This window comes from Hylobates moloch, unplaced genomic scaffold, assembly GCF_009828535.3.
Source record: "Hylobates moloch isolate HMO894 unplaced genomic scaffold, HMol_V3 SCAFFOLD_447, whole genome shotgun sequence".
Taxonomy (NCBI): domain Eukaryota; kingdom Metazoa; phylum Chordata; class Mammalia; order Primates; family Hylobatidae; genus Hylobates; species Hylobates moloch.
Genome location: NW_026652722.1, coordinates 1 through 18705, shown reverse-complemented (window position 1 = coordinate 18705; position 18705 = coordinate 1). Strand labels below are relative to the sequence as shown.

At 58.5% G+C, this 18705-nt stretch overlaps 2 protein-coding genes across 2 annotated transcripts; both read left to right on the top strand.

Moving 5' to 3' along the window:
- Positions 1-6: 6 nt before the first annotated feature.
- On the top strand, positions 7-14095 carry LOC116464343 (potassium voltage-gated channel subfamily C member 3-like). Its single transcript, XM_032147599.2, is given in 6 exon segments — positions 7-712; positions 4817-5924; positions 8109-8300; positions 8542-8570; positions 8572-8668; positions 13882-14095. Coding segments are annotated over 6 exon segments (2205 nt in total). The 5' UTR covers positions 7-70; the 3' UTR covers positions 14019-14095.
- Positions 8676-13758, top strand: LOC131382644 (uncharacterized). The gene is made up of 2 exons (XM_058435034.1): positions 8676-9108; positions 12784-13758. The coding sequence occupies exons 1-2, from the start codon at positions 9028-9030 to the stop codon at positions 13615-13617; spliced, it is 915 nt and encodes a 304-aa protein (XP_058291017.1). The 5' UTR covers positions 8676-9027; the 3' UTR covers positions 13618-13758.
- Positions 14096-18705: the final 4610 nt, after the last annotated feature.

The following is an 18705-nucleotide window of genomic DNA, read 5'->3' as shown; positions in this document are numbered from 1 at the left end:
GGGCCCCCCGGCACCCCGCGGGCCCGGGGGCCGGCGCGCCGAGCCATGCCCCGGGCTGCCGGCGGCGGCCATGGGGCGGCACGGCGGCGGCGGTGGCGACAGCGGCAAGATAGTGATCAACGTGGGCGGCGTGCGCCATGAGACGTACCGCTCGACGCTGCGCACCCTGCCGGGGACGCGGCTGGCCGGCCTGACGGAGCCCGAGGCGGCGGCACGCTTCGACTACGACCCGGGCGCCGACGAGTTCTTCTTTGACCGGCACCCGGGAGTCTTCGCGTACGTGCTCAACTACTACCGCACTGGCAAGCTGCACTGCCCGGCCGACGTGTGCGGACCCCTGTTTGAGGAGGAGCTCGGCTTCTGGGGCATCGACGAGACCGACGTGGAGGCCTGCTGCTGGATGACCTACCGGCAGCATCGCGACGCTGAGGAGGCGCTCGACTCCTTCGAGGCGCCCGACCCCGCGGGCGCCGCCAACGCCGCCAACGCCGCCGGCGCCCACGACGGAGGCCTGGACGACGAAGCGGGCGCGGGCGGCGGCGGCCTGGACGGAGCGGGCGGCGAGCTCAAGCGCCTCTGCTTCCAGGACGCGGGCGGCGGCGCCGGGGGGCCGCCAGGGGGCGCGGGCGGCGCGGGCGGCACGTGGTGGCGCCGCTGGCAGCCCCGCGTGTGGGCGCTCTTCGAGGACCCCTACTCGTCGCGGGCTGCCAGGGTGAGCGCGCTCTCGGGGCCCCCATCCATCCCACCCCCGCCTCTCCAGGCGCCCCCCAGTCTCCCAGGAGCGCCCCAGCTACACCCCTCCGGGTCCCTCTAGGCTTCTCAGTCTCCTAGAAGCCTCTTTCCCAATCCTGAGTCTCCTGGGCTCCTGCGAACACACCCGCCTCTCGCAGCCATCCCCCAGATCCTCCAAAGACAGTCTCCAACCTTCAGGCTCTTCCAGACCCCTCCAAAGTTCCCCCTCCCCCGCCAAGGCCACCCTAGACCCTTAGACACTTCCTTTAGACCGTGCATCTCCCGTGCTTCTCTGAACAACCCGGTCCCCACCTTTCCTGGGCTCCTCTGAGACCCTCCCCAACCCTCACGTCTCCTGGGCCCCTCCAAATCTCTTCTCACTACTCTTGGTCACCGTCCAGCCCTTGGTTTCTTGGACCTTCCCCAGCCCCTCAGAAGACATCCCTTCTCAGCCCTCAAATTCTCCTAGGCCCTGTGAGCCCTGTCCCCCACTTTCCCTGCCTTCCAGACTCTCTGGGGCCCCCTATTCAACTCTCAGTCTCTCCCCGCACCTCCCTGATTCACCCCGTGGCCCCTCTCCCAGAAGACCTCTCTCTCCAAGTTTGAATCTCGTGATTATTTTTTCTACCCCCTTCCTGCAGTATCTTCTGCTCTCCAAGTGTCAGAAAACTCCCCCACCCCAACCTCACAGCCTTCTGGGCCCCTCTGAACCTCCACTTGTTCTTGCCTGGACATTTTCACCTCCCAAGACTCATCTTGGGGCATCTGCTCCGCTGGAACCTCCAGGGCCCCTCTGTGTTCACTCTGTGTTCAACACTCTTCAACCTCCACGCCAACTCCCATCCCAAGGACTTTCCCTATAAAGCTCCAGACTTCCCCCAAGCCTTTCACACTCCTCCTCAGTGTCTCCAGAAGCATCCCATGCCATCTTATGCCTTTCCTCTCCAGAACCCTCACGTGTCCTCCAGAATTGTTCTTCCTCCTCCATAGATCCTCGCAGCTTCTCCCCTCCATCATTTTAACTGCAGAGTGCACTCTCTATCCCTGGGACTCCCCCCATCCAAAGCCCCCACAGCCCCTTTCCTAGTCTAAGTGACTTTTCCTCCTGCTCTAGAACTTTTTCTAACCTCAAACCCTGGGATGCCCCTCAAGTCATCAGCCCTAAAACTTTCATCTCAAAATAACTTACAATTCTTTCTACCTTGCCCTGGGATTCCTTCCACCTGCTCTCTTCCTTTCTCGAATCCCCCCTGTGCAAAACCCAGAACCTAGCCCCTCAGTCTGTCCCCCTCCATCAAAGTGAACCAAAGAGTCTTCTCTCCAAATTCCAGATTTTCCGCAAAGCTCTCTCCATCGCTCCCAGAAAACTTTCCTCAAGCATCCATAACTTCCTAGGCTAAATGACTACCCTCCCCCTGGGTTCTCTCCTGAACCTCTTCCTCCTACTAACTTCCTCCCTGTCCCGGGGACCCCGGAGGGAGAATGTGGTGGAAAAGGGGGGCAGTGCAAAATGGGGGCAATTGGAAATGGGGGAAATAGGAGCGATCCCAGGACCCCCCTCCTGGGCTCCTGGGGACCCAAACACCCAGAGGAGCAGGTCTTGGCACCCTCCCCCCACCGTGCCGCGTCCTGAGCTGGGAAGGACGCGAAGCCGCAGTGCCGCATTCGCGCCGGAGGAGGGAGCGGGGGGGGGCGCCTGGAGCCACCGCATAAAGTTTGGTCCCCAGAAAGCGCTGAGTTGGCGAGATTTGGGGTTGGATGGGGGGAGGTGGGGAAGAGGAGGTGCGGAAGGGACATGGCCCTAGATGCCCCCTCAAGACACTGAGCGGTTCCTTCCCCCATGGCCTGGGGCGCCATTCTCTCCTGTGACCCCATTGAAGGGTGCTGAGGTGAGGGGCGGGATGAAGTTAGAGTTCTTCTGTGATGGTCAGGCTAGGTGTTCGGGACAGCTACGGGAGATACTCATATACTCCGCCAGTGTGTTTTGGGTGTCCAGGGTGTGCCGAGCCCTTTCCAGCCTCCCAGTGAGATGGCTTGAGAGAGTTGGGAGCTGAGGCCAAACCAAAGTGGAGGGTCCGACCCTACAGCCCCCTGCCCCCGCCCCTTTCCTCGTAATCATTCCTTTCCTTCTTACAGAGACTCCATGCCCTCCTACCCCTCCTGCTTTTGACACACCCTGGAGTAAGGGGTTAAACCATCCCGACGCCGTCCAGCCTCTGCAGCTGCGCACTGCGGCGGGTGCCCACCTTTCCCTGTGCCCTGGGAGGGAAGGAGTTAATTAGACTGTTGGCCCTTGGCCCCCCGCCGGAAAGCAGCAACACTGCGGCTGCGCGTTGAATACTAGGCTCCGGCCCGGAAGGGGTTAAGACGGCCCCGAGCCGCTGCGGCTGCGCACTGCGGCGGGGGAGCTGTCCGCGGTACTGGCCGCCGTGCGCCCCGCCCCCCGGCCCGGCTGGCCCGCCCCCACTGCGGTGCCGCAGCTAGCGCCGCGCGCTCGGCTCAGAGGGGGCGGGGAACCAGGCATGCGCTCTGCGAAGGCCTCTGGCCTCTTAAACCACTGCAGAGAAGCGAGGGTGGGGGTGGGGGGAGTGCAGAGAGGACCTGCGCCGGCCCCCAGCCCACCCCAACGTCTAGGGTCCTCTCTGTGGCCCCGAAACTCTCCACCCCCTACTTCCCAGCTCTGCATCTCAGTGAAGTCAAGCCCAGAGCCCAACCCCTGTGGAGGAAGGGGGTACACAGAGGGACAGTGCTGGCCCTTGGCCCACCCCAAAGTCCAAGGTCCTCTGTGGTCCGGCAGTGGCCTCCCTGTGCTGTGTGCCCCTGATTAGTAGCAAAACTCCCCATGCCCTCCCTCCTCCACTACCCACAGGATTAAAACCCTCTCTTTACTATAACACCTGTCTTCCCTCCCCAATGCACTCCTCTCCCCTCCCACCCCTCTGCATATCTGATAAAGCCCATGACATCTCTAGGGGCCTGGCCCATTGCTTTCCTTCTCCAAGACCCTGACCCCACTCCCTCCTCTTCTACGCCTTCATCAAAACCCACATCACTGTGTGGCAGGACTCTGGTTATCCCCCATCTTGAAATGGCTCAGGACCCTTCACCCCTCATTCTCTGCCCCTTTGGCAAATGCCCTAACTTCTCTTTGGCCCTGGCTCTGCCTTCTCCCACAATGTCCAGGCCAGTGACTCTCCCTTCCTTTGCAGGGCCCTAAACCCTGCCTAACTCTCCTCTTTTATCTCCTCTTCCATTTTTGCAGGCTTAACCCTTCAACCCCTCCTCCCTTAAGGGCTCAGACCCCCAGCTCCCCTCTGTGGCACCACCACTGCTGTGTCCTCTCTGGGTGAGGCCTTGACCTTGCCCCCCAACTAACTGCTGCCTGCATACCCTAACAACAGCTCAGGTCTTCTTATTGTGTTCCAGGCACTGCTCCAAGCACTGTGTTTGGAGCCAAGTCCTTTGTACGCTCATCTAATTTAATCCTGACAACAATCCCACTACAAACTTCTGGTTCAGAAAGCTCAATCTCCTTGCCCAGTTTTGACAGGTTAAAAGCCAGATGCATACGCAGGCTCTCTGACTCTTATCCACTTCATGATTCTGCCTCCCTGCCCACCTTTTCCCCTTCCCCTCTGCTCAGCTCCAAGCTGAGCCCTAAAGCCTCCGAGACACACAGGATGTGTGATCTTAGGCCGGTGGCTCCCGTCCCACAGCAGAACCTGTGGACCCTGCTGGGGAGCCCTGAAATAGGACACAGGGAACAGGAGGGTGGGGGGAGGTGGTCTAGGAAACAGCAAGGGGCCAGAAATGTTTCCAAGGAAAGAAGCTGCCCATCTGCTGCGTCTGCTGGGGCCAGCTCTTCTCCAACTGCCTCTGTTCCTTTCTCTCCTCTTTTGCTAGCTTTAGAGGGGAGAATGGGATTCTCGAAGTGATGGAGCCACAGGGCTGAGATACCTGGATTTTGCCCAGAGTTTGGGCCCAGGAGGCTGGGAAAGGGGGCACTGGAAGGGTCTTCTGGATGTTATGGCCAACCCGATGCCTAGGTCACCTCTCGCCCTCTCTCTCCCTCCCTGCCCTGCAGTATGTGGCCTTCGCCTCCCTCTTCTTCATCCTCATCTCCATCACCACCTTCTGCCTGGAAACCCATGAGGGCTTCATCCATATCAGCAACAAGACGGTGACCCAGGCCTCCCCGATCCCCGGGGCACCTCCGGAGAACATCACCAACGTGGAGGTGGAGACGGAGCCCTTCCTGACCTACGTGGAGGGGGTGTGCGTGGTCTGGTTCACCTTCGAGTTCCTCATGCGCATCACCTTCTGCCCGGACAAGGTGGAGTTTCTTAAAAGCAGCCTCAACATCATTGACTGTGTGGCCATCCTGCCCTTCTATCTCGAGGTGGGCCTCTCGGGCCTCAGCTCCAAGGCTGCCAAAGACGTGCTGGGCTTCCTGCGGGTGGTCCGCTTCGTCCGCATCCTGCGCATCTTCAAGCTGACCCGGCACTTCGTGGGGCTGCGCGTGCTGGGACACACGCTCCGCGCCAGCACCAACGAGTTCCTGCTGCTCATCATCTTCCTGGCCCTGGGAGTGCTCATCTTCGCCACCATGATTTACTACGCTGAGCGCATTGGCGCCGACCCCGATGACATCCTGGGCTCCAACCACACCTACTTCAAGAACATCCCCATTGGCTTCTGGTGGGCCGTGGTCACCATGACGACCCTGGGCTATGGAGACATGTACCCCAAGACATGGTCGGGGATGCTGGTCGGGGCGCTGTGTGCCCTGGCGGGGGTGCTGACCATCGCCATGCCCGTGCCCGTCATTGTCAACAACTTTGGCATGTACTATTCGCTGGCCATGGCCAAGCAGAAGCTGCCCAAGAAGAAGAACAAACACATCCCCCGGCCCCCGCAACCGGGCTCGCCCAACTACTGCAAGCCTGACCCACCCCCGCCACCCCCGCCCCACCCACACCCCGGCAGCGGGGGCATCAGCCCGCCGCCACCCATCACCCCACCCTCCGTGGGGGTGACTGTGGCCGGGGCCTACCCAGCGGGGCCCCACACGCACCCCGGGCTGCTCAGGGGGGGAGCGGGCGGGCTGGGGATCATGGGGCTGCCTCCTCTGCCGGCCCCCGGTGAGCCTTGCCCGTTGGCTCAGGAGGAGGTGATTGAGATCAACCGGGCAGGTGAGCCTGGGCGTCAGGGGTCGGGGGCACAGGTGGAGACCTGGGGAGGACTGGGGAGGTAGCTGCCGGAGTTCAGAGAGCCTGGGGTGGTCGGCGTCGAAGAGGTGAGGGAGAAAAAAGCCAACAGCAGGAGCTCAGGCCAAGAAGGAAGCACAGATAATCACACAGAGACACAGGTTTCATGGGAAAGAGTTTTGGGGAGAAACAGATTTGCGAGGTATTCAGAGGGGCTGGCGAGGCAGAGGCAGTGTCATCAGCTGTGCAGAGAGAGGGACCCGGAGGAGCGTGGGGCTCAGAGAGAGACACAGAGAGAGGGTCTCACACGAATCACAGACAGACCCGAGGCAGAACCCCAGGGAACATAGCAGCATCTGAGCATCCGGGAGACAGCCCTGAGGGAAGAGAGACTGAAGCCGATAGGGTCTGAGGCGGGGAGTCAGAAACCGAGATTGTCATGGAGACCAGAGAGAGATGGGATGTAGATTTTGGGCGGAGGTGGGGGCAGTCAGCGGCAGAGAGTTTGGGTTCTAACGACAGCAAGCCCAAGAGGCAGACAGACTTCAAAACGGAGAGTCAGGCCAGGGCAGAGCCCCCAGGGCAGAACGGAAGCCAGGGCCTGGTCAGTTGGCTTTGCTGCAGGCAGCCTGGGAGGGTCCCGGAGAGAGATCCAGAGAGGTGCTGCTCAGAGGAAGAGACGAGCGAGAGAGATGAGGGAGAAGAAAGTTACCTGTGCTTCTGTGTGTGTTCCTCCCCCAGGGGGTGTCTATGCCTCAGAGGCAGTGGCTTGGGAGTCTGGGAAGAAGGAGAGGCTGGTGGCCCCCCCGTACTGCCCTGCCTTAAGTAGGTCAAGAAAGGGAGCTGGGCCACCTGGCCCCCATCTTGCTCCCTCAGCCACAGACCCAGTTTCACACCAATTAAAAATAGCCGGAGTCAGAGCCTAGGGGACCCCCAGGTCCCACCTCCCATCTCTCACCTAACCCAGCCCTTGGTGCCCTTCCCAGAGCCCAGCACTTCTCCCTGAACAGCCACTTCCTAGCCTGCCACATCCTCTCCAGCCATCCCTCCACCCCCTACCCCTACCCCAACCAAGCCCCCCGAAGTTCGCTCCAGCCAACCACCCCCCAACACTGCCTCAACTTCTCCCGAACACCCGGCTTGCTTCATCCACAACCAGCTCTCTCTTTTTTTTCTTATTCCAAGATGGAGTCTCACTCTGTCTCCCAGGCTGGAGTGCAGTGGCAACATCTTGGCTCACTGCAACCTCCGCCTCCTGGGTTCAAGTGATTCACCTACCTCAGCCTCCAGAGTAGCTGGGAATACAGGCGCCCGCCACCGTGCCCGGCTAATTTTTGTATTTTTAGTAGAGATGGGGTTTCACCATGTTGGTCAGGCTGGTCTCGAACTCCTGACCTTAAGGGATCTACCCACCTCGGCCTCCCAAAGTGCTAGGATTACAGGCGTAAGCCACCACGCCTGGCATCTTTTATCTTTTATCTTTTTTGGAGACAGGGTCTCACTCTATCACCCAGGCTGAAGCAGTAAAACTATTATGGCTCACTGCAGGCTGACCTCCCAGGTTCAAGTGATCCTCCTGCCTCAGCCTCCAGAGTAGCTGGGACTATAGGCATGTACTACTATACCCAGCTGATTTTTCTATTTTTTGTAGAGATGGAGTTTTGCTATGTTGCCAGGGCTGGTCTCAAACTCATGGCCTCAAGCAATTCTCCCACCTCAGCCTCACAATGTGCTGGGATTATAGGCATGAGCCACTGTGGCCAGCTCCAGACCGTATCTTTAAACAGCATCCCACCCCAGTCCTACCCTTCCTGGCACCCCACACCTGGCACCACTACCACATCCCAGCTCTCAACACCTCCCTGCACCACCAGGGAGTCCAACTCCCTGTCCAGACCACCCTTCCCGACTGCAGTCACCCTTCCCAGCACTCAACACCCCTCCATGATCACCCCCCAGCCGCGCCCCCTTGATACTCTCTCCCAGCTGTGCCCCCTGCCACCCTCCTGGCCACTCCTTCCCATCACCCTGCCCTTGAATCTCCACTTCCAGTGCCAAACATCCGCCGACGCTCCCAGCATCTGCTCCTCACAGACATCTCGCCCCAGCGCGTGTTCATCGCACCTCACTCTCTCCTTTGTCTCTCTGTCTGACCACCTTGGGATGCAGATCCTCGCCCCAATGGGGATCCGGCAGCAGCTGCGCTTGCCCACGAGGACTGCCCAGCCATTGACCAGCCCGCCATGTCCCCGGAAGACAAGAGCCCCATCACGCCTGGAAGCCGTGGCCGCTATAGCCGGGACCGAGCCTGCTTCCTCCTCACCGACTATGCCCCTTCCCCTGATGGCTCCATCCGAAAAGGTGAGGTGCCCCCCCACTGACCCCCTGGGACCCTCCCTCTCTCTCCCCTGCCCAGGGGAGGGAGGAGAGGGGATGGGGGAGGAGGCACTGGACTTCCCTTCCCCCTTCCCTTGGCCCCAAACTGCCTCCCTCCCAGATCTTCCCCGTACCCCCGCCCCAAGTTTCCTCACCACTGACCCTTCACCTGTCTTTATTCCATGTCCATTCCCCCCAACCCTCTGGCCTCTTCCCCCACCCCCAGCCACTGGTGCTCCCCCACTGCCCCCCCAAGACTGGCGTAAGCCAGGCCCCCCAAGCTTCTTGCCCGACCTCAACGCCAACGCCGCGGCCTGGATATCCCCCTAGTGGACGAACCCCCTCCCCCCGGGGTAAGTAGCCCCCACCCTCTGATCCCCCGGACCCCTAGATTCCCCACTCCTGCCTGACTAACCCTTCTGAGAACATGCAGCCCCCACTGACCGAGACTCCGGCCCCCTCACTGCAAGCAGCTGCACCCAGTTAACCCCCAGCTCCTGACACTGACCCCACACCCACCTACCCAGGACTCACCCTGCTCCTCACTAACCCCCGAACTAACCCAACCCTGCCTCCCACACTGCACCTGCCCTCACGACTGACCCCATCCTCACTGCCATCAACATCTCTGCCTCCCTCCTTGGTCCTAGGTTTTTTTTAAAAATTCAATCAGGAATATGGAGGGCATACCCAGAACACTTCTGGGTGCAGAATGGGGAGAGAAAGGCTCAGCCATCCGTCCATGCCCCTGTGTGAATTCAGCCAGCGCTTAGACAGCACCCACGCGTCCCAGGTACTGGGCATGGGGAGTTCAACCGTGAACAAAATCCATGCCCCCAGGAGCTTCCGCTTTGGAGCAGGAGGCAGACACGGACCTAGAAAGTCATGGTTTGAGGCGATACATGCTAAAATGGAGGGAGCACAGACAGTAAGAGGAGCACTAGAAACTCCCAGGGGGCGGGGCCGGGCATCAGGGAAGACTCCATATCTGCAGTGGGGCCTTAAGGTTGAGCAGGAGTTCTGACCACACGCAGAGGAAGAAATCCCATCCACAGGAATGGCTGGAGGGAACCGCAGGACAGAGCTTAGGAGACTAGACCGCAGAGGGAGGATTCTCAGGTAGAGATGAGGCAGGCTCCAGGCTGAGAGGCTGCAGCCTTGTGTAGGGGCCTGGGGAGGAGGCAGGTGAGCTGGGAGGGGCAGCTCTGGGGTCTTGTGATGGGAGGCTGGAAGTCAGGAGGCTGGAGAGGAGGCTGAGGTGACAGGTGGAAGCCTGAGCTGGGGCCAGGGCTGGGAGGATGGAGAGGAAGGGACGAGGCCGAGAGACTCAGGGGTCAGGGATCAGAAGGGACAGGCTGGGGGCTGCCGGCCATGCAGAAGTGAGGGGGATAGAGTGTGGTGCTATTTAGTAGATGAATCATTCAGCAAATATCACCAAGTACTTACCACATGCTAGGAATTTAACATATATTCTTTAATCCTTGTAACAACCTGAGCCAACTCCTAGCTCCTTTCATTCATGTATTCAATCCATTCATTCACTGTTTCAGCAACTGATTCTTTTTTTTTTTTTTTTTTTTTTTTTGAGAGTGTCTTGCTATGTCACCTGGGCTGGAGTGCAATGGTGCAATCTCAGCTCACTGCAACCTCTGCCTCCTGGATTCAAGCGATGGGGTCTCGCTATGTTGGCCAGGTTGGTCTTGAACTCCTGGGCTCAAGCAATCCTCCTGCCTTCGCCTCCCAAAGTGCTAAGATTACAGGCATGGCCATGGCCACAACTGATTCTTGAGAACACAGTTGCAGGCACTACAGATTTGGGATAAAACAAAGCATGAATCTGCCATCACGGTTTACAATCTCTAGATCATAAGGGGTCAGCAAACTAACTCCAGCCTGAGGGCCTGATCTTTCAGCCATCTGTTTTTATAAACAAAGCTTTACTGGAACACAACCATGTTAAGCTACAACAGCAGAGTGGAATAATTGGGACAGAGACTATATAGCTCCTATAGCCAAAGAGATTTACTATCTGGCCTTTTACAGGAAAAGCTTCCAGCCCCTCACAGGGAGAAGCAGAAAATAAGCAATTAAGGCCAGGTGGGTGGCTCACATCTGTAATCCCAGCACTTTGGGAGGCCTAGGACAGTGGATCACTTGAGGTCAGGAGTTCGAGACCAGCCTGGCCAACATGGTGAAACCTCATCTCTACTAAAAATACAAAAATTAGCCGGGCATGGTGGTGGGCACCGGTAGTTCCAGCTACTTGGGAGGCTGAGGTAGGAGAATCAGTTGAACCAGGGAGGCGGAGGTTGCAGTGAGCCAAGATCACGCCACTGCATTCCAGCCTGGGCTACAAACAGAGTGAGACTCCCTCTCAAAAAAAAAAAAAAGAGAAGAAAAGAAGCAATTAAGATAAAGATAAAGGAACAAGGCTATTACTCTGGCCACTTCAGTTGACGAGGTCTGGCTGGGCACAGTGGCTGCTGCCTATAACCCCAGCACTTTGGGAGGCCAAGGTGGGAGTATCATTTGAGCCCAGGAATTTGAGACCAGCCTGGGCAACACAGCAAGACCATTTCCTCAAAAAAAAAAAACTTAGGTGTGGTGGTGCATGCCTGTAGACCCAGTTACTTGGGAGGCTGAGGTGGGAGGACTGCTGAGCCCAGTAGTCTGGGAGGCTGCAGTGAGCCATGATTGTGCCATGGTGCTCCAGCCTGGGGGGACAGAGTAAGACCCTGTCTCTGGGGAAGGAAAGGAGTTCTGCAAAGGACTTTTTGAGGAGGTGACACAGAACCTGGAGGGTGAAAAGGGCCAGGCAGGCAGAAGAAACAGCAAGTGCACAGGCCCTGAGCTGCCCGGGGGAGGGGGTGGAAGATGAGCTTGGCTTGTTTAAGGGACAGCAAGGAGCGCAGTGACGCTGATCCCAGTGGCCAAGGGGAGAGGGCTGCTGGAGTCCAGGGAGAAAGATCAGGTTGGGTTTTCGGCCATGGTGAGGAGGTGGGACTTTATCTTAAACGTGAAGGGAAGCCACCTGAAGGTATGTGATCCATCACGCATTCATTCAACAACCGCCTATGGAATCTTCTTTAGAAATGCAGAGACACATCCTAAAGGATCCCTGTCCACAGCCTAAGGAGATACCATAAGGGAACCTGAGGGGCCTCCAGGGATGGCCTCACCTAAACCCCTGTGTTTCACAGACGTTCAAGGAAGGCCATGACCAACCCACCACCCCAGGCCACAGAGCACAAGGGCCGAGACCCCAGGCTTCCGGGCTCCTAGTCCAGAGGGGGGACTGTCTGGCTCCTTGTTCCATCCCCCCCACCTCTCCTTTTTGCAACCCCCCCATCATTGTCCATTTCCATCTCATTACCCCCCCACTCCCCTCCCTGCTCCTAACTCCTCCCCCTGCTTGCACCCACTCCCAGTCCTTTACCTCCCTCTGTTCCCCACCCCCAGGTCTAGAGGGGCCCCTGTGGGATTGAGGGGGAGAGGGTGCGGGGAGGGTGTGGGCCTATGGGTGAGGGAGGATTGGGGTGGGGGTGGCTGGGTGGGGGAGGTCCCTGCTTCTCTTGCCTATGATGCCAAAATCCATTCATTGAACTCAAATCATGGCTGGAGCTGATGGGGTGGGCTGAAGCCTCTACCCCTGGTGCCCTGGATCCTTCCCCCTCCAGCCCTCCCCAAGCCTTCTCCTTGCTGTCCTTCAGCCCCACAACCCTCCCTCCCACAAGACCCCTTTGGCCTATTGCTCCCCATGCTCCTTCCCTCAAGAGTCTCTCCTACCACAGCCTTCCCTTCCCAACCTTTTTGTTTTTGTTTTTGAAATGGGGTCTCGCTCTGTCGCCCCGGCTGGAGTGCAGTGGCGCAATCTTGGCTCACTGCAGCCTCTGCCTCCCAGGTTCAAGTGACTGTCCTGTGTCAGCCTCCAGAGTAGCTGGAATTACAGGTGCCTGCCACCATGCCTGGCTAATTTTTGGATTTTTAGTAGAGATGGGGTTTTGTTGGCCAGGCTGGTTTCGAACTCCTGGACTCAAGTGATCTGCTTGCCTTGGCCTCCCAAAGTGCTGGGATTACAGGTCTGAGCCACTGCGCCACGCTTCTTCCCTCCCTAATTGTCCCCTATGGTCCTCCCAAGACCCTCCTTCCCTCCGGGCTTGTCCTCCACCCCTGCTCCTCCCTGCTACATCTGCCCTCACCTGATCACTGGCTCCCACTCCTCCCCAGCACTCTCCCTCCTCCCATCCTTCCCCCTCCCCTCCCCCTCCCCAGCCACCCCGGAAGCTCCTTCCATATTTGATGTCTCAGCCGCCCCCCATTTCACTGCTCCCCTCCCCCGGAAAACACCAGAGAGGAGGAAGAGATCCCGGCGGCGTTTCTCCGTCCCCCCAACAGTGAGGCTGTGTTGGGGGGTTTCCCCTGACCATCCTCTCCCCACCCCCGTGACTCTGTGTATTTCTGTCCCCAGCTCTTGTCACCGCCTGAGACCTCGCGAGACTCTCGGTCCCCCCCTGCCCCTTCCCCCCAGGTTAGCAATTGGGAATGGCTGGGAGGGGGTGTCCCCAAGACACTGGGCTTCAATTCTCCCCCCAAGCCCTCTCCTACGATCAAGACACCTTTTGTCCAGACAGCTCCCTTAGCGTTGCCTGGAAAAGCCACAGAACTCCTTGCGGGGGTGCAGAACCCTGCAGGCAGCCCCAGGCTTTGCAGAAACCACACACACTGCTGCTGGATCTTGAGTCCCATTAGCTGTGAGATGCCCGTGAGAGCCTTCCCGCACCCGTCAGAAGCTCAGAGCCTTCTTGGACCCTTTAAAGATGTCCCTCTCCCCAGCCCTCCGCCTCACCGCCCGCCACCCCCGACCCCGTCCTTAGAATCTTCTGGAGGAGGCTCCCTCCCCCCCACCCCACCCCCACTGCTTCTGGAGTTCTCATCTGACTCCCCAAGGGCACTGCCAGCTTCGCTCCACTCAGCCCCCTTGCAGACCCCACCCCCTGCCTGCCCTCTTTCCCTACAACTAGGTCAACCCCCAGCCCCGCCATGGCGGCCGCACCGTTCCCTGCCCTCTCCGCTGGCTGCTCCCACGTGCATTCCACCCAGCCCCTCCCCACGCCCCTGCCGCCCACCATCCCGCCTTGCTGCCCCCCACCTTTTGCCTCAGATGAGGGGACCAATGGAGGGGAGGAAGGGGGGTAGACTGTGGTGGGAATGGGGCGGAGGAGGCTCGGTGGGTACCAACCTGCCTCCTAATCCAGAGTCTCTCCCCCCTCCCCGATGTCTCCACCTTTCTCATCGATGTTGACTGACTCCCCGATTTGTTCACTTTCTCTCTCCATCTTCTTGGTTCATCTCTGTCTATCTCTGTCTCTTGTCATCCGTCCTTTTGTGTCTGTGTCTGCCTGACTCTCTCTCTCGCCTTCTTTGTCTCTGGGTATCTCTTGTCCTCCCCTTCCATTTCTTTCTCTCTCTGTCTCTTTCTCCCTGCCTTGGGTCTGTCTGTCGGACCCTTCCCTGCACCCCATCTTCGTGCTTCCCCCCTGTTTCTGCACACCTCCCCACCCCCCAGGTTACGAGAAATCCCGCAGCCTGAGCAGCATCGCGGGCCTGAGCGGGGTGTCCCTGCGCCTCGCGCCCCTTGCCACCCCCCCTGGCTCTCCCCGGGCCGCCCGCCGCGCTCCCCCGACCCTGCCCTCCATCCTTTAGCGCTCCCCTCCCCCCTGTGGGGGGACTCGGGGGTGACCGGGAAGAAGGTCAAAGGAGCTGGGGGTGGGGGGTGGGGAAAAGGGTTTTTTTAAAAAAATCAAAAAGTCATTAATAATATGCAACCGAGATGACGATGCCAGCAGACACCCCCGGGCCCCTCACCCCCAACCTGGGCCCCCAGGATGGAGAGAGGGGCCACAGCCCGTCCCCCCAACTCTTCCCTCCCCCCAAAAAGCCTTCTCAGGTCTCCACGAGCCATAGGACATCTCCCTGCCATCAACTTGTGTAAATAAGTCCAAATTATGCCAGTTACATCTTGGGGCACCTCCCCCCACACACTGCATGCCTTCCCTAACCTGGAGCCCCCACTCCAAGTCCACCTCAGCAATAAGCCGCCAGGGGCCGCATGCGCGGGTTTGAGGGGCAGGCCCTTTGGAAAGGGGGCTGGCACCTCCCAGGGGTCGGGCTGGCCTTTAAGGTCTCCAGCCTTCCCATCCTTCACCCCAGGAGGACAACCAACCCTGTGTGTTGATTAGGAGAAAACAAACCAGAAACTAGAAACAGTGTAGGGGAAGGAGGAACAGTTACCCAAGCCCCAAATCGGAGTTGAGCTCAGATGGTGGGAGGGCGGGGCGGGCTTCGGACCTGCTCCCTCAGCCGTTAGGAGAATCCCTCTGGTGAATTTCACCCTCTCATCCGCCCCTTCCCCCAGGGACCAGCTCGCCTCTATTCTTGCTGCATGGACTCAGACCTCCTATCCCAGAATTCCTGGGATGATCTGGCCCTAGCACACGAAATTTCCCAACTATCCCCCTCCATTCCTAGGACATGAGACCTGCACCCAGAATTCTGAGACTGACCCTGGCACCCCACATCTCCCAATCCCCACACACTCCTGCGACTTAACCTCTGCACACAGAGGCTCCCCGCACCGCCCTCCCTCCCCACTCCCGCCACCCCAAACACCCCCACCAAATTCCCTGAACTGCATCCCAGCACTTCTCAAACCTCCAAGACTTGACCCAGCTCTTTTCAGCTCAAATTCAGCCTTTGGGATGCTCCAAATCCTTCCCACAACTGACATTTCCTGGACACCCCCAAATCCTCAGGCCTGTTCCCCACCCACATCCCCAAAGCCCTAACAGACTTGTCCAGCCCAGGTTCCCTTAATGCTAGAACTTCCAAGATAGGCGCAACCTATCTGCACTTCCAGGGAACCAGACCCTCCCCAAGCACCCTCTTTGTCTTATGCCTAACCCTGAGTCCCTTCCCTGAGATGGTGCCCCAAAGGTACCCTCTTCACAGACACCAGTGTTTCCCAGAGGGTTGTATTTGTACCTTCGGTGGTGTGCTAAGGTTTGAGGCAGTATGAGGACAAACACTTGTTTTAAAAGTTTTGTCTCTAATACGCATTTTGTACAGAAGCCGGTAAGTGCAGGCATCGCGGCTTGGCTAGGACAAGGTTTATTTAGGTTAAGAGTGTTTCCATTTAAAGTAGTCCACAAATGATCACAGAGGCTGTTCCCGAAGGGAGGGACACTGGAATATCAGAAGATTGGGAACCGACAACACCCAACTCGGCTGGGATCCCAGCCCCCCTTCCCCAGCGGTCCTCACCGCGTCACGCTCGCGGGTGGAAAATCATTTCCCACCTCCTATCCTGGCTCAAGGATGCGCTACCTCCCCCAAGCCCAGAGACCACACCGGTCCCAGACTCTTTAGCGGACCCCCCTTTTGGAGCCGGGGTCCCACGGAATTAGCCACCTCCCTCCCTCTGCTCCCACGGCCTCAGGAACCCCCCACTCGAGGGTGGATGGGGGGCGTCACTGAGCACGATTCTCGATGCAACGATTCCTATGCAAGGGGCATTTTGAGTCCCCCCCATCCTTCCCTCGGACCCTAAACCCTGGTGAATCAGGGGTGAGGGGTGGGGCGGGTTTTGGTGGGGGCGGGGCAAAGGGCTAGGGGCTCCAGACACCAGGGGACGGGGTGGGGACTGGTTATATTGCCAAAGGGTTCAACTTCTTTAACAAGCCCCCCCGTTTCCCCTGACCTTCACGAAAGCCGAAGGGGGCGGGGAAAGGGGGTGAGGGTCTTTTCCAAAGGGTACTGACCTCTTCCCAACGTCTCCCTCTGCTCGCCAATCCGCCACACGTACCCAGCTTTTTAGTTCAGCTTTTCAAAATAACCACAATCATGATAAACTTCTACAAAACGTGATTCTCCTCCCCTCCCACCCCATCCCCCAAGTCAACAGTGTGGGATTCGGGGAGGGAGAGAGCGAGCTAAAGGGACTCTTTCCAAGTCCCGGCTCCCCCTTTTCCCTCCTGCCGCCAGGGTGCCTGCACCTACACGCATGCGCTGCATGACGCGCCCCCCACACGCATGTCGCGCCCCTCCTGCGCTCCGGGAACGCACGGACACGGGCCAGGGGGCGGGGCGATTGGGGAGGAATGAATGGCGGGGGGGTTTTCCTGAGCTCCGCGGCTCACCCTCCCCAACACACGCGCACACACACACACACACACACAGCAATAAGTTTCTCTCACTCAAATGTGGGCGGGGCGGGCCTAGCCTGTCGCTGGTGGGGGAAGTGGCGAGGGGGCGCTCTCAGGGATGGGGGCGGGGTTCGGAGACAGTGTGGGGAGGGGAGGTCTGCAAATCGTCCAACTCTGGTGCTAATGGCGGGTATTCTCAGCCCACCCGCAGGGCAGGGAGGGAGGGGTCGGCGTGGCCCCTTCCCCAAGCCTCCCCCACGCCCACCCTGGGTGCATGAACCGCCCAATGCAGAAGCTGCCGCATGTCACCCCCCTCTCCCCAAAGAAAAAGTGTCATGCCCCCTTCCCACCCACCCTCACTCACCACCAAAATAAAGGTTTCCTTTTCATTTAAAAATTGCCTCCTGTGTGCCTGCTAGGAAAGTCTCCTGATTGCGGCTGGGGCGCACAGAGGGATTGGGACTTCTAGAGTGGGGCCCTATTGCTGGGCACAGTGGCTCAGGCCAGTAATCCAAGCACTTCGGGAGGCCAAGGACGCAGGAAGATCGCTTGAGGCCAGGAGTTCAAGACCAGGCTGGGCAACACAAGAGAGACCCTGTCTTTACAAAAAATAAAATAAAATTAGCCAGGTGTGGTGGCGTCTGTAGTGCCAGCTACTCCGGAGGCTGAGGTGAGAGGATCCCTTGAGCCTGGGAGGTCGAGGCTGCAGTGAGCTGTGATTGTGCCACTGTGACAGAATCCAGCCTGGGTGACAGAGTGAGACCCTTTCTCAATTTTTTAAAAAAGGGGAGGATGGGCTTTGGTGATCCTGACATCCGCTCCATGGCTTGCACCTTATTTAAGGCAAGCACCTGCCTCAGTTTCCCTGATGGTAAAAATGGGGATAAACACCTCTAACTGAAAATCCACTGAGGACTCAGTCTGAGGAACCTGAGCCCCCCCATGAGGGTGCCTAGTTCCCACAAGAGGGATAGACCTGGGTCCCCAGGGTGGGGTCAGGGGCTGAGGGCTCAGACTATATGTGCTGACTCTGAGGCCAGACTGTCTGGGTTCAAACTGTTTCAACTTCTTAGTAGCTGTGTGTCCTTGGGCAAGTCACTCAGCCTCTCTGAGCCTGTTTCCACCACTCTAAAAGGGTGGGAGGGGCGTCACTTAGTTTTTCAGCAAATATTGAGTGAATGCCTGCTGTGTGCCAGACACTGTTCTAGGCACTGGAGTGCAATGAAATCTCTACCTGTAGTGCTGTGCTAAGGGTTAAGATAAACTGTGTGCTTAGCACAGCACCCAGCACAAACGACCACAGCTGTCTTTTTGTTTTGTTTTGCTGTTGGGACAGGATCTCACTCTTCACCCATGCTACAGTGCAGTGACGCAATCATAGCTCACTGCAGCCTCCACCCCCTGGGCTCAAGTGATCCTCCCACCTCAGCCTCCCGAAGTGCTGGGATCACAGGTATGAGCCACTGCAGCAGGCCTGTCATTTATTTTGCAAACACTTAAGAGTTGGCTCGAGTGCAACACCCCTTCTAGCACTCACTGGGGGCGTGGAGTGAGGGATGCTGCTGCTCTGAGACTGTTCCTTCATCTGTATAGTGGAGGGAATATTTCCGTTATACACTGGAGTGAGGAGGAAAGGAGTTACGAAGCGCCTGATCCACAGGATGCCCGTGTATACCCACGCAGCTGTGATTCTAACCAGCAGGCTGCCTGACCTGCTGCCCTAGCAGGCTGAAGCAGCCTGTGCCCATCCTGCCCCATCAGAGACCCCCTGCAGGAACACACACAGCCACACAGATGGTCCAGTCGGGTTGGAGTTTATTTCTGCCAGAGCCTGGGAGGGTAAAGGACACTCCTTTAGTCCCAGAGGGAGCCTCTGAACCCTCAGAGCAACCAGAAGGGAGGGCAGAGCATGGGCAGCAGCAGGAGTGAGAGAGGTCCCCTTGTCCTGCCCCTTTGCAAGGGTTCAAGGATGGTGGAGGCGTGGGGCTTCTGTCGCTCAGGGGTTCAGGGGTGGACGCAGAAATGGGGGAAGGAGAGTGGCTACGTAGAGAGAGAGTGAAAGCGAGATTCCTAAAAAGATGCACAGAGAGACCCTCAGAGAGGCCAAGAGAGACAGTGAGAGGGTAGGGAAGGAGAGGGAGGGAGAGAGAGAGAGAGAGAGAGAGAGAGAGAGAGAGAGAGAGAGAGAG

Excerpts from the sequence above, each read along its gene's own strand:
- LOC131382644 (XM_058435034.1), top strand. The coding sequence starts at position 9,028 with ATGGGGAGAGAAAGGCTCAGCCATCCGTCCATGCCCCTGTGTGAATTC. Across the intron at positions 9,109-12,783 it reads ACAGCACCCACGCGTCCCAG|CTCTTGTCACCGCCTGAGAC; the intron begins GTACTGGGCATG and ends TTCTGTCCCCAG.